Source organism: Talpa europaea (assembly GCF_964194135.1).
Source record: "Talpa europaea genome assembly, chromosome: 7".
NCBI classification, from domain to species: domain Eukaryota; kingdom Metazoa; phylum Chordata; class Mammalia; order Eulipotyphla; family Talpidae; genus Talpa; species Talpa europaea.
In genome coordinates, this window is record NC_140074.1 from 35,579,114 (window position 1) to 35,593,313 (window position 14,200).

At 39.3% G+C, this 14,200-nt stretch overlaps 1 protein-coding gene across 5 annotated transcripts in view; it reads right to left on the reverse strand.

Annotated features, from left to right (window-relative positions):
- The window catches only part of SMARCA2 (SWI/SNF related BAF chromatin remodeling complex subunit ATPase 2), a gene marked incomplete at both ends in the record, with an annotated part of 161,983 nt that overhangs the window by 21,331 nt on the left and 126,452 nt on the right, over window positions 1-14,200 (reverse strand). For 4 of the 5 annotated variants that reach the window (XM_084239029.1, XM_084239028.1, XM_084239027.1 and 1 more), the window contains one exon: window positions 7,245-7,462. In XM_084239029.1, the coding sequence (XP_084095155.1) occupies window positions 7,245-7,462 (218 nt within the window). Of the gene's footprint in view, window positions 1-7,244; window positions 7,463-9,223; window positions 9,317-14,200 lie in introns of those variants that run through there. The other variant, XM_084239030.1, reaches the window with a different exon arrangement.

Consider the following 14,200-nt stretch of genomic DNA (forward strand, 5'->3'; position numbering starts at 1 on the left):
TCTCTTAATGTATAACAGTGATGGAAGAGAAACCTGGGAATGACTAATCTGATGCTAAGCATTTTGCAGAATACACTGAAAATAATTTGGAGAAAGATGGACGTGGTTCTATGATCATGATCTGAGACCAATAGCGATTACAATTCAGTAGCGATGTGAGATCCCAGAAAATTAATTTCAAGTGATCCTGGTAAGGAACATATGGGGACAGACCTATACAGTGTGTCAGCAATCTGATGGGTGGGAAGGGAGGGGTGCAAACCAAAAAACAAAAATAAAACCCAGAACAAAAAGGCATAGATCTGTGTGAACTATTTCCTAATAAAATATACTGTGGAGAAAATAAAATAAAATATACTGTGCTCTCCCCGTGATCATCTATCTCTTCACATAATGAATGTTCTTCCATTTGCTACTACTTTGTTCCCCTTCTCATATCTGCTCTGAGGTCTCTGCCTTCTTTCTTTCCATTTTAACTGGGATCACGGTTCGTCAGCCTTTGGAAACAGTCTGTCCCTGGCTCTTCGACACTTCTACTCTGTGAAGGAACTTTCTCTTTCTGCTCCTGCCATCATTTCCAAATCTACAGCCACTTTAATTTTTATTGCAGATAAAACCATTTTCTAAAGCTCAAATACAGTCAACAATTGAAGTTAAAATTCTGTTAAGAGTATATATTTTTCCTAAATATCAGACTACAATGACCCAAGATGATGTGAACAACTTTGTTTTGGCTTTTTCTGGTAATGTGGGTCAGCTAATCTTTTATTTATTTTTTTTTCAGCTAATCTTTGAAATGGATTTCTTTTCCTCATGTAAAAACACTGATGTGCTTTATTAGATCAAACTGTATGCTGTTTTGCTCAATAAAATTCTCACACTTCACAAGAAAAATGCAAAAAAAAAAAAAAAAGTATGCTACTACCAGTTTGTTTTGCAAGGGCAGTATGGCCACTGGTGTGAACGGGTCACCTTAGACGGAAGCCTCAGAACAATGAGCGATGGAGGGAAGCCTTTGGCACAGTAAATACCTATGTGCACTTCAGGTAGTGTCTTTGGAGGAAAAAACCGTGGAACAAGGCAATTGTTTTTTACCAAAAGCCCGTCCCTTCTGCAGAATGAGTTGACTACAGGTAGGTAACTCAAAACAGTAGCTCAACTTTACTCAAGATGAACAAAATGCTATAAATAACTGTTCTGCAAAAGTCATTTGTATAGCTAACTATACAGGACTTAAACAAGTACACTGTGTCTTAGGTTTGTGGCATAACAAATTCTTAGAGAGGTGCTATAACGAAATGGAATGAAATGTTGGCTCTCTTTACCCAGGTAAATGCCATTCATTACAGTAAAACTATTTCTTTTTTTCTAAAAGCAACCATAAACACGAGATGCTGTCACAGTATTTGAGTATGATGGATCCATGTGAGCCCTTCCTCCCTGAATTCCCCATGTTCAACAACATCAGGTAGTAGGCTACCTCCTCCACTGTGCATGATCGATCCAGAGAGGGCACGCTTCACAAGGTTTATACCCTCTGGTCTTATTTGGCAGTACAGGACTGGGGAAAAAAAAGGGAGGAAAAAGGGTCCCTCCAAGTCAATGATTTTCTTGAAGACGAGAAGAGTTAAAATTCAGGATAAGCAGAGACTTTCACCAGGACTTATGAAAAAGAGGGGCAAGAACAAGACAAGTCCAGCCTTGGGGTAGAGAGCAGACCCCGAAGCATGTTAGGGAGGATGCAGCCCCATGTGCCAGGGTTGCACCCACCGATTGGATGGGCCAGGCAGCAGACTCTTGCCTCCCTCTCTGCTTTTCTGGGCCCATCCTAAAAGCTGGAGCAGAAGCCCAAAGTCTTTGAGAACAGCAGGGCTGGCCCATGCGGAATGTCCCACTGAGGTCTTTAAACAAACTGTTAGAGAAGGAGGTGACAAAAACCCCCTCATGTTCCGTTTCCAAATTTTTTTAGGGATGAGAACAATGCTTGGATTTGAAAAGCAAGGGATAATAAATGTTGGACAAAAGCTATTGATAGGATAAAGTCTATGAAGATGCTTCAAATGAGGGACCTCCCCTGGTGGCACAGGCGGTTGAGCACAGTGCTGTGAAGCTGTCGGCAGCCTCTGCAGCATGGGTTCGATCCTGGCCAGCCAGCGAGAAACCCACATGGCACGGCAGACCTCTCCTGTCTCACCCGCTGCTCCCCTCAGCAGTGTATTTCAGTCGATCTGCCTGTTCTGTCCCCCACTCTGGTGAATCCTCTCATCCTCCCGTGCGTCTGGCCCGTACCCCAGTTCTTGTATGCATGAATAAACAAATCTTAAAAAAAAAAAGATGCTTCAAGTGAGTTGAAGTGTCCAGTTGCAAAGTAATTACATTCCAAAAGAGTATATAGATTGCTGCTGCTAATGTTTCAGAAATCACAGAAAACAAAAATGGAACCAGAAGACTAAAGATAAGCCAATGTTCCAATTTCAAAATGAGAAAGGAAATTTGAGACACCAATGCTTGATGTGGACCCTTGTTAAAATTTAGAAGAAATTATTCAGATGCCATGGGGCTATTTAGAGAAGATAAATAACATCATTAAGTAGCAGTAGGGGGTCTCTTAGAAAAAGCCATGGCAAGCTAACCTCATTTTATTCTTTCAGCAGGGTTTCGAGGTTGATAGATTAGAAAGGACATAAACACTGTGTCTCTTTGGTTTTAGCCTTTCTTGATAACCTTGAGAAAGGAGAGATAAATGTGGGTTACAGTACAGCCTGTTCGTGAGTTCACAGGTGATGATTCAACTTTTAGGATTACTGGTCAAAAAATTCATGTCAACCGATGTGATTTTCAGGAGCATACGGAGACATGGCCTTTGTCCTTTAGAAATTTCTCAGGAATAGCATATAGCAAATTTTTAAGAGGACAAAAACTCAGGAAAAACAAGTATACATGATTTTAAAAGGCATAAAAACTCAGAATTACATCAATAGACTAGAATGACAGGACAGAAATCAATAAAATGGTACTGCATGGGGATAAGAATAAATTCAGTAGATAAAGAGTTCCAAATGCTAAGTTGCAAGCTAACCTTGGCAGCATTCATGTGAGAAAAGACTGGTGTGTGTTTTAGGGAGTGGGAATTTTTCAGCAAGTCACATGTTCAGTCTGAGTTAGTTCTGTGTCAAGCTTCCTGGAAAAAGTTGAGCACACTCTTTTAGTTACATTACCAGAATTTTGGTGTCCAGAATAAGGAAACAAATCACCCCATAGATTGGAGTTCTGGGTGCAAAGTTCTAAATGTGACACTAAGAAAGAAAAAAAGGCCTACGGAGAGGGGGGCCAGTGTGGTGAAAGTCTAGGGATCACTCAGAGCAAACTGAGGGGATTCAATCTGAAGAAGAATGTCCCAAAATGCATAGGCTCACAAATATTTTCAAGGGCATTTCTAGGAATGAAAATAGATTTATACTCTACAGGTATAAGTAAAAGCTGGAAGTCAGAGTGCTGAGTCCATTTTAACACAGGAAATGACCACTTTTGGTCTCATGAACTGCCTCCCATTAACTGCTTCCCCACCGTGGCTGGAGGACGGTCAGCCAAAGGTGGTGTTGAAGAACACATTTGGGCTTTGGGATGTTGGTCCAGACAGCATTAAGCATCCTCTTTTTTTATCCAAGTAATCACAGCCCTGTCTCTGTAGTTGGGGTAGTTCCATCAGTCCCTACTTTTCACCATATCCTTCTACCGCTCATCCCAGGGGCAATTTTAAAGGATACAAATGCAAATAGGAAAACTATCCTTTTTGAAGAAATCACCTTAGGTTAGATTTTACAGAAACTCAAGAGCATGATTTTAAGTCTAGATAAGCAGAAAACAAAGCATGCCTAGCAAGTCAAAACAAAGCTTTCTGATACCACGTGACATAAAGGATTTGTTTTTGCTTTTTTTTGAGAAAATAAAATGGTGGGGACAAGTAGCAATGACCAGTACTACCACTAGTAGCAATTACTGCACAAAGATTTTACATTTATGAATCACACAAAATTATTTATGAGGTCAAATGCTGAAAAGCATCCTCTTTTTTAAAAATGAGGCCTGATGCTGGAAACAAAGGCAATAAATAGACATTTAAATTTTCCAAGTTCTTCATAAAAAAATAAAGATATATCTGTCCCAGAATCGTGCAAGAACTTTGGGGGGAAAAAAAACCCCTCCTGAGAGCTAATTAATTCTTATGTATCAGTTAAATATAGATAGCAGTTCTTATTTAATACACTGCTAATCTGCACAACTGTCAGAACCCTAACATTTGACTGAGGTGATGGGAGGAAGATTAGTACAGGTGGCATTTCTCTCACAGGTAGGGTGAGTTACTATATTAGCAGCTGACTTTAATGTGCAAAAACCTTAACACATGGAGAGAGACATTTCCCAGCAGCATTTTCTAAAACCAACCAAAAATATGACAACGTATCTAATTAAGGCCCTCCTAATTTGAGTGCCTCCTACTTGAGCACCAAGTTTGGTAAGAGAAATAAAAAATATAAATAGCAGAAGTGCTTTTTCTACAGGATTACTAACATGAAATATACATGAAACATGCAGTGGTGGGGAGTTGAGTACATACTCCCCGGTACCTAGCTAAATGTGGGAGCAAATAGAAGAGACCTAGGATGGGATTTTTCAAGAAAAAGTTAAATAAAACCAGAGGAAGGAAAAATTACTCAGTGTCTGCATGCTGAAATATTTAAATATCTTTTCCTTACAATACAACTGAAGACATGCTCAACAATCAGTCCCAGTGAAACTGCATTTTCTGTTTTGGGGAGTGAAGAGAAGGAAATCATCAGCAAGGACACTTTATATTGCTCACAGCTCCATCCACCCACCTGATCAGCTATAAATAGTCTGAAAGGCTGATTATTAATAATTAAACTGTTCAAAGAGCTTGGGTTGTACTAATTCATCTAATCTTTCTAATACCTCTAAAGGCAGGTACTCATTCCATTTTGTGGATGAGGAAATTGAGGCTCAAGGAGGTTAAATTGCCCAAGTGCCCCCACAGATAGCTGCTCAGGTAGGAATTCTACAGGTAGGAATCAAACGCAGGAAGTTAAATCGTGGCAAGAGCTTATGTTTTCTTACCGTGCGATGCTTGGCTGCTCTAACCTCATGCTACTGTTTTGGTGTGGTTTCCAGGAAAGTGGTCAGCTCATAGTCCTATTCAGGAGGTGAAAAGGCTGTTGAGCCCGCAGGTAATATAAATGAGTGAAGTGGGCCAGGCTGAAAAGCCTGATGATATATAGCAACTCAGACTCCTCACCGGAGGGCTGACAGTGGGTGATGGGGACTGTGCAAACTAAAGCACCACAGTCCAAAGGGAGGGGTAGTCTCCTGGTCACTCCTACTGCGTGTTACCTTAGGGAAATCTGGGCAGAGTGCAGCTAGAGTTTTAGGTTTTTTTTAAAAGGGAGAGAATAAGTCCTGAAGTTTTATATGTTTGCTTTGCACCCCTCTCCCCACCTTTTTTCCTAAACAGAAAGCATGAAATAAAAGTTTGTTGGCCATATGTGGTCCACCGACTGGTGACCTCTTTCACACTATTAAAGGGAAGATAGTCACCACCCTGAAATAAAAGGTGTAGCTTCTACCCCTCCAAGACCCCTTCCTGGCACTTCTCAGTGTTACAAAAGTCCTAGCCTCACTCGGCAAGTAATAAACCAAATGCTGTCAAATATCAAGTCATACCTCGTCATAGAAACAGATGTATCTCTCTCCTAAAACAAAGGCAAAAGACAAGCTAGAGGTCTATGCAGAGTGATCCTCTACTTATTTTTTCCTTACAATCGAGACTGATAAAGTAGGTGCAGTTGTCCAAGTTGACTTCTTGGAAATTGTTCCTGCCTATGGCAAAATCGACCGGGAAAGCTGGAGGCAAACACAAACTTGACAGAGTTACTGATTCTTGGTTTACAAGGAAGTTTGAGTTGTTCACTGTGGGCAAAAAATGGACCAGCGGCCAAATTTCCTCTCCTGGATTGCTCTTGCTCACTTGGGTCAGTGATCAGCTTATCCAAACCCAATACAAAGGGGCTCCTCTAGCCACTCAGAATTCTTGGAGGAGATGATTTAAAATAGCAAGCAGGACATCTAAGAGACTTGGTAGGTGAATGGGGGCAAGAAATTCTTAACCTTTCACACACATCCCCTCCTATCCTCCTTTCAACATTTCTGAAAACCCCATGCAGGTAATATAATACAGACTTAATGAAATCCTTTGTTGGGACGCTTCTTGCTTTGTATACTAATCTTTATAATGAGCTTTCCTTCCTGGTATAAAACATATACCAAAGTCACACCGACAAACTAAAATTACAACTTAGTTATGTTAAAGAAATGTAGAGTGTCCAAAAATGTTGGTAACTATAAGCCAATTCATACCACTATGAAATTTCGAGAAAATATTGAATTGTTTTGCTTCCTATCAATTTTTCAGCTGGCATGAGATGTGTCCTCCCTAATAAAACTATCAAGTAGAATCCAAATCAACTAACCAAAATGTAGCCTAACTAGTTTATCTAGCGGATGGGGATGACTGACACCATGAACTATCTTTGCTTTGGTTTTCAAATCATTGTTCCTCGTTTAAAATGGTTTGGAGGTAGTGTCCAGTGCAGTTTTCCTAAATTTCACATTCAAAGTGCCATGAAAAAAGATAAGTTTGCCGTAATCCCACACTGTTTAAATAGTATTAGGTAAGAGGTGGCTTAAACAAGTGTTCAGACATTCAAATGTGTCTGAAGAAGGTACAGTATCTTTGGTCAAGCATCTGCTGGGTTTTAAACCGTCTTAATAGAAAATAATTACCTTAAATATGCTAGAATTTTTTTTCCCCCTTTTAACAACACAGTCCCCCAAATAATTTCACTCTTATTCTGGTCCCCTTTCACATACATGGTATTTTAGAGGTCCTGTAAGAATCCAGTTTATATTTTCTTCAAAATGCTATGATTTAAATTCCTATCCAAATATCTTAAGTACTACACGGGAAAACCTCAGACAACATGGCAGTAGCAGAGCCCCTAAGAAAAGGGTACAAAGTTTCTGTTATCTTTAGATTGGAAGCCATGAAACCCAAAGCAGAAAGAACCTTAAATCCCCAGCGTACACCTTCATAAATCCTGCTCTTCAGGTCACATCCCTTCTACAATATTTTGGTGAGGATGATCAAGGTGAAGGAAGGAAACGCTTACCTGTCTTTGTAGTTTATCACAGTATCGATGATGGCGTTCATCTGCTTTGTCAGTTTGGGGGGATTTGGTGATAGTTTCTCCGCAGGGGGGCGGCCTCTTCTCTTCTTAGCCTTTTCCACATCTTCTTTCACAGGATCTTTATCCACATTTCTTCGTCTTTTTCGCTTCTTCAGCCGTACTTCCTCTTCCATTTCTTCCAAATTGCCGTCTTCAATGGCCTGTTAATAGGAAACAAAGGAGAAAATGTCAAGGCAAGGAAATAACCAAGACCAAAAAAAAAAAAAAAAAAAAAAAAAATCCAACAATTTGAATAACTAGAGTAAAATGGAAGCTAACAAAAAATAGTAATGAAACTTCACAGTAATCAGGGGCATCAGAAGGGAAGCCCACCATATTGGATAAATGCATCTTTAACTCAAGTCTACTTCACAAGCAAAATACGTTGAAGGCCCAGAACATTGACAGTAGAGAAGAATCTGACGAGTATTAGAAGATATATAACATTTATGTATTTGAAGATAACTGAATCCAAATGAAATTTTAGCTCAACGTAAGGAAAAAAAAACAAAACCTCAATTGTCTCATGACTGTAAGGAGGGAAAAGGTAAGCAACAAAAAAAGGGTGGGTAAAGACAAAATTTTCCCTAAATATACAGCTTTACAATCATACAAGCTTTGACCTTTTCTTCTTTAAGAGTTTATCAATTTATTCATAATTCACAACATAAATCAAAATTCCATCCAGATTTTGTTCTAACGTAGCAATTAGTAAACAAGGAGAAGCATAAGTACAAAGCCACATTTCTGGGTAAACGCACTTAAATCACCCGATAAAGAACACACACACACAAACAACACACACTTTTTCCAATTACCTGCAAACGCTTGCTTTAAACCAGAGCCAGCAGCACTAATGCAGAGAGATAATAAAATAGCTATAAAAACAACCAGGTATAAAAGAAACCTGTTCATAAATGGCTAAAAGATCCATATGACAGATCCAGAAGTCTAAACTTTTTTCCCCCCTGACATATATCAAAACTTAAGAAAAATAAAGAGAAAAGAAAACTGCAAAGAGAACAAAAACAGATTAAAGAAAATTTGACCATGGAAGAGAATTTTTTTTTAAATCCTTTAAATTACATTTCAAGATTGCTTTCTCACACAAAATAACTGATGTTGTTATTTGTTCCTCCTGCCTCTCAATATTGCCTCCAGTATGCAAATGCTAATCAATCCTTTCTCGTAGCTGAAAGAGCTCTAATCATAAGGCAATTACCTTCATTTCTCCACAGCACCAAACATGGCTAATATTTATGATCATGTGAGTATAACAATCAATATAAAGAGTGATTACAGCTCAGACATAATTTCTTTCACTTATGTACAATGCCTCCTGAAAAAGAAAGGGTTTGTGAAGAAAACCTGGTGCAGAACACAAAACAACCTGGCATGTTAAAAATGCCAGTGGGATTAAAAAAATGTTTTCTATGCATCCTCCAATGTGCAAACCCACAGAAGCAACATGCACACAGACAGAATCCTAAGGGACAGTCTGAGCCTAGGCCTTAATAATCAAAAGACAATTTCCATCACGATCCTACAGTGCTCAGATAACCAACTATGAAGGAGGCGAGATCTGATGAGTTATGAGGAAAAAGGAAAAAGGAAAAAAAGCTTCACATTATTTCATTAATATTCATTCACCTAAAAGCAGGACACCCACTATACAGCTAAACATACTGCAGCTAAGCGAAGATTAAGAAAAAGGAAATTGTCCCGCAAATCTTGGAGGTTGAACATGCTAATAATAAATACAGCATGCAAGGCTGTCAACAGTTAATGGTATTGCTCTCCTCAAGCACCCAGCTGCACACAGAAATACGGAGAACACCGGCTTTTGATGTGTTACACACCTACACATGCCTGGGATGTACTTCTACTGAATCTTCAAGACGGCAACGAAAAAGGATATTTACCTTACCACTATCAGCAGGCCGGCTATCGGAAATCACAGTTAGTGGGGATAAAATTAACAAGCCAGCAAAGCAGCGAGCTGCTAGTCTCTTCATCAGCTGATCAGGAAAAAAAAGAGAGCTGGGGAAAGGCTATGTTTTCATATACAAGTAATTTTATTTTACTGAAAATTTAATACTGAAAGGATTGTGGATACTCAAATCTGCTGTTTCATTCTACCTACTACAAGGCCCGAAGCCTTCCTCCTTCAGCCTGTTTTAATATTGACAACTACTTATCATATTTTTTTCCCCCCCTTATTATTCCAGGCAGCAGAATTAGACATTTTAGCTCAGGTGGTTTCTGATTCTTACTTGCATTTTAACAATTAAGCCAATAAGAAAACATATTAATATTCAAATTTATTTTCAAAATTAAAACAAGGTATGCTTTTTTTGGTATTTAAAACCTCATTTTAGTGCTTTTTTTAAAAAAATAGGCTGCATGGTTTAGGAGCAGTCTCATGATTTTTTTTTTTTAATAAAAGAATATTTTTCATTAAATGCATGTAAGTAAAAGCAATGTGCATGTTCTCAAGTTCAAATATTTTAACACAATATGTTATTCTTCTCTTTAAAGAAAATCCCCGAACAACTGTGACACTTCACTTTCAGTTTCATGCTGTAAAATTTTTCATTGTTTTTCTTTTCAGTGGGATAAATGAAGAGGGGGAACTTGTGAAAAGGATATTTCTACTCTCATCCCCCTCCCCTTAATTCTGAAAGAAAAAAACAAAGCATCAACTTCTGATATTGGACTTTTAGATCTCTAAAGCTGGGAGTAGCTAAGAAGCAAAAACAAATTGCAAAAAGAACTAGTCCAACAATTTTTATTACAATTGCTAATACGTTTGCAGATTCTTATTTAGATTTGGGAATCTTAAGGAAACACAGAAAGTACTGACCATTATTCCCCTTAAATTAAGGTTTTATGCAGGAATGCAGAGAAGTACAAAACCTCTCCCCTCCTCCCCAAAGACCCCAAACACATCCATATGCAGTGCTTTATGTTCAGGGATTTCTAAGGGTCTTTTTCTAATGGAAATCAATTCACTAAATATTTCCCAGTGCAGTTTGCACTTAAAGAGTAGAGTAAGATTACTCCTGCATGTAAGTAAAAATAATTCATGGACATTAAAAACTGTTCTTTTATTTAAAAAAAAATTATTCATTAAACTGGCTCAACTGACTCAACTCGATGCTAGGGGGGGGGGCGCACAAAAAAAAAAAAAAAAAACTTGCTACACAATGCTAAAGTACTACCCCCAAAAGAATTCCCTTCCAAACCTTTTACCAGCACAATAATGAAATAAATCACAGAAGCAAACCCCCAGTTTCCGACTGGTGACGTGTTGCGCAAGAGTGCGAGCCCTAATTCAACATACAGACGGCTCCCATGCTGAACTGCCTCTAGATTTAATGAAGTGAATAGGAAGGAAGTCGGGGGGAAAAAAAGTGTACAAATAAGAAATTAACACTTTCCTTCCCTACCCAAACCGTGAGATACAACTACATCGAAGTTTGGTGAGGCACTTCTTTCCTTAAAGGCACACTGCACCCTTTTGGTTTCGGATGTCACTTGAAAAAAAAATAAAAAAAAAACCAAAACCTTATGGTGATAAAAATCCCCAGCCAAGTTAAAATAGTTAAGCTTATTTCAGCCTGCATTTTTCCTGAATGAAGCTGGGAATTACTCCTTTCTCCACTGGATGGCAACCTTTCCTCCCCCCACCCCCTACCCAACCTCTTCTTTCTCTTTCAGTTTTGTTTTTTTTTTTTTTTTCTAAAAAAAATACATTTTCATGACATAGAATGTGCAAGACCGAGATACATTCTGACTCGGTCTTCAATTAGTTCTTAAGAAAGCAGTATGTAGGTTCTGATAACAAAATGCAAGAGATGGTGGTGCAGGATTAGCTGTTTTAGAGGAAACACTTCACATCTTGTAAAGCACATGGCAGACCCAGGAATCGGCCACACGTGGGTCCAGTTTTGTCCCTCTCTGTCATCCTGACTGACACTACATCTCTGAATGAAAGACTGACAGTCCAGAAAGTCGGCACTATCCTTGTTCTTCTTAACCCGCAGTGTAATGATGAGCTATTACATATGCCTTCCCGAGATCTGATCCATGACTATGAAGAGGAAAACAGGAACAAGCAAACAAAAAGCCACAAGTCAACTCTGAGGCACTGTTTCTCTGGGGTTACCATTCCCGCCCCCCCCCCCCGCCCCCCAGCATCTCCAAGCAACCAAGCAGGACCGTCTTAGGAAAACCTGAAAAGAGGAATTCTAAAGATGACTAGACAATGTATGGGAAATTTCTTGGGTATGAAATGGGAAATTTAGTACTAAAATTTTCAACTCTGAAATGTAACACATTTCTCTCCACTGTCACTTTCTCTTTCTCTCTCTGGGGGTCCGCCTCCCTAAGGAGCTCTAACAAAGTTCCAGAAAAGAACCCCAGGATGTTGCTGAGGTTGGGGGTGGGGGTTACAGACCTGAGGGCTACACATTAAAGAATGGGTTAAGACAATTACAAGTCAATACCAGTGCTTCCGGGAGGACACTCCCACCTCATCGACTTGATGCCAATATTCTGGGAGGATTAACCTCCATCCAGTCCTGCTGAGACCCTAGAAGCCAATAATACAGGTAGATTTCCAAATCACTTGAGTAGCAGCAGCAAACAAAGTGGGATTTTAAAGAAAATTTAAGATTTCATGGATAAGAATTTTTCTTACAATAGGAATATTGATGGGGCCTCCCAGATGGCAAAGGGGTTAAAGACACAGCACTACCAAGTTATCCTGAGCCACTGAGGCACAAGTTCGATAACCCTCCAGGGAGCTAATCCACAGGTCCCAGCAGAACCCTCCCATCTCACCCACTGCTCTCCTCAGCAGTGTATTTCATTAAATCTGCCTGTTCCGCTCCCCACTCTCTCTGGTGAATCCTCTCATTCCACCCCCCCACCTCTGGCTTACACCCCAGTTCTTGTACGCATAACCTTTAAAAATAGGAATATTTAACAATAGTAAAAATTTGAACATGAAACTTTTGCTAAATATGCCAACTCATTACAGTCACTTGGTTTAATAAAGGCTGCCACACTTTTGGACACAGAATTTCATAATCAGAGCTTTGACAATTACAAGTTTTTCATTAAATCACTACCACCCAATGCAATCTGTTAAAATGTATAACATTAAGTTCTCTAAGGTGAAATAAACTGAACACGAAAGGACAAAGTCTGTATAATGTCACTTCTGTGAGAAAGGACAACAGTAGCTACCAGGGGTTGAGAGGTAAGGTATGGGGCATTTTTGCTTAATGAATACAGAATTTTGTTTTGGGATAATAAGAGTTCTGGGCAGTGATGACTGCATGGCAATGTGCTGAAATGTACGCCTAAAATAGTCAATTGCGTTATGTGGATTTTACCACAATAAAAAAGGCCCTGGAAAAAAAAAATCCAAATCTCTAAATTATTAGGAAGAAGCCCTAACCACTGCAGGTTCATACATGTTCCTACCACCTAAATACAGCACATGATACTAGTGAAATCTTCCAGCTTTGAGTCAAAACTCAAACCTTTCAATATTTCAACGGGTGGCACGTTCAGTCTTGTTCTGGCCAACGACTAGAAGAAACCTTTTCAAAAATGCTCAGTTAATCATTTAAACTTTATTAAGCAAATATCCACCGTGTAAGAAAATACTTCTACATAGGACACACTTGTGAATTTTCTAACTTTGTTAACAAATGCCTCAAATAGCCAAGAAAAGAGACAAGTTGCTGTGAAGGTTACGGACTGTTTTTAGCATACTTTTTTTACATAGTAATTAAATAGACAAGAAATTCTTAATTCACTCATTTGTCAGGCAACTCCGTAGCCAGCCGTACTCCCAGTTCTGCTGGAGATGGGGACTGAAATGTACAATGCTGGCCTTTAAGGGGAAGCAAAAGGGAGCCTCGTCTAACTGCATTTCTGAGTGAGCTTTTCAGTTTCTTGTTCAACAACTTTAGATCTCTTTAGCAGGAAAAAAGTACCCAAGTTCTCTTTCCCCATATGGCACAAGGAAGCTATAAAAAGATAATTTAGAGGATGCAGGAAAAGGAGAAGCCACGACTTTTACAATGGTGACCAGGTAACTCAGAACATGACATCAGATAAAAGCAATTTGGGATTGGGAAGAGAGAAAAAGTGTAGGGAATATAATAATTATTTCAGCTGCGAAATCAAGTAAGTATCTTTGGGGCAATATTAAGCATAATGCTTTATTCAGAGAGTGACTGAGATTTAGCAGAGGGTGGCCCTGAAGACACTGAACATAACACAATGTGTTCAAAGAACCTGAGAGAATTTGGGAGACTGTAAGAGGCTTAGAGAAACAATGGAGAAGGAAAACAGTTCTGCTTTCTTGTCATGGGACCATTTACCCAGTTGCTGTCATTTCATAACAAAGACAGAACACCACCTACTTGTCCCTGGAGCCAGTCGACCTTCTCAGGGAGCCTGGGGCACCTGTGTCTTCTGAGGTTCTCAGTATATTAAAGAAATAAAAATGTACTAAATGAAGGTAACAGATTGTAGTATAATTTCAATGCTGACAAGGAAGTATGTAATGCTTTTGAGATAGACAGGTAAAAGACAATGATTATAAATTCAATGATTATAACTTCATTATCTCCATGGAGATAATGTCACATGGTGAATTGGCGGCCCATGAACCAAGTAAGTGAGGATCTTGGGCTTGCAGGGACAGGCTGTCCACCAGGAGCTGAGCCCTCTTGCAGGCTCAGACCCTAACTGCAACAGAACAGTTTCAGGTCTATCAGACTACTGTGCTGAAAAGCATTAAGTTCAAATTATAGGAGGTAGAGATTAGGGCAGGGCACTTGTTTGGCTTGAGGCAGAGGCAAAGAAAGCCATTAACC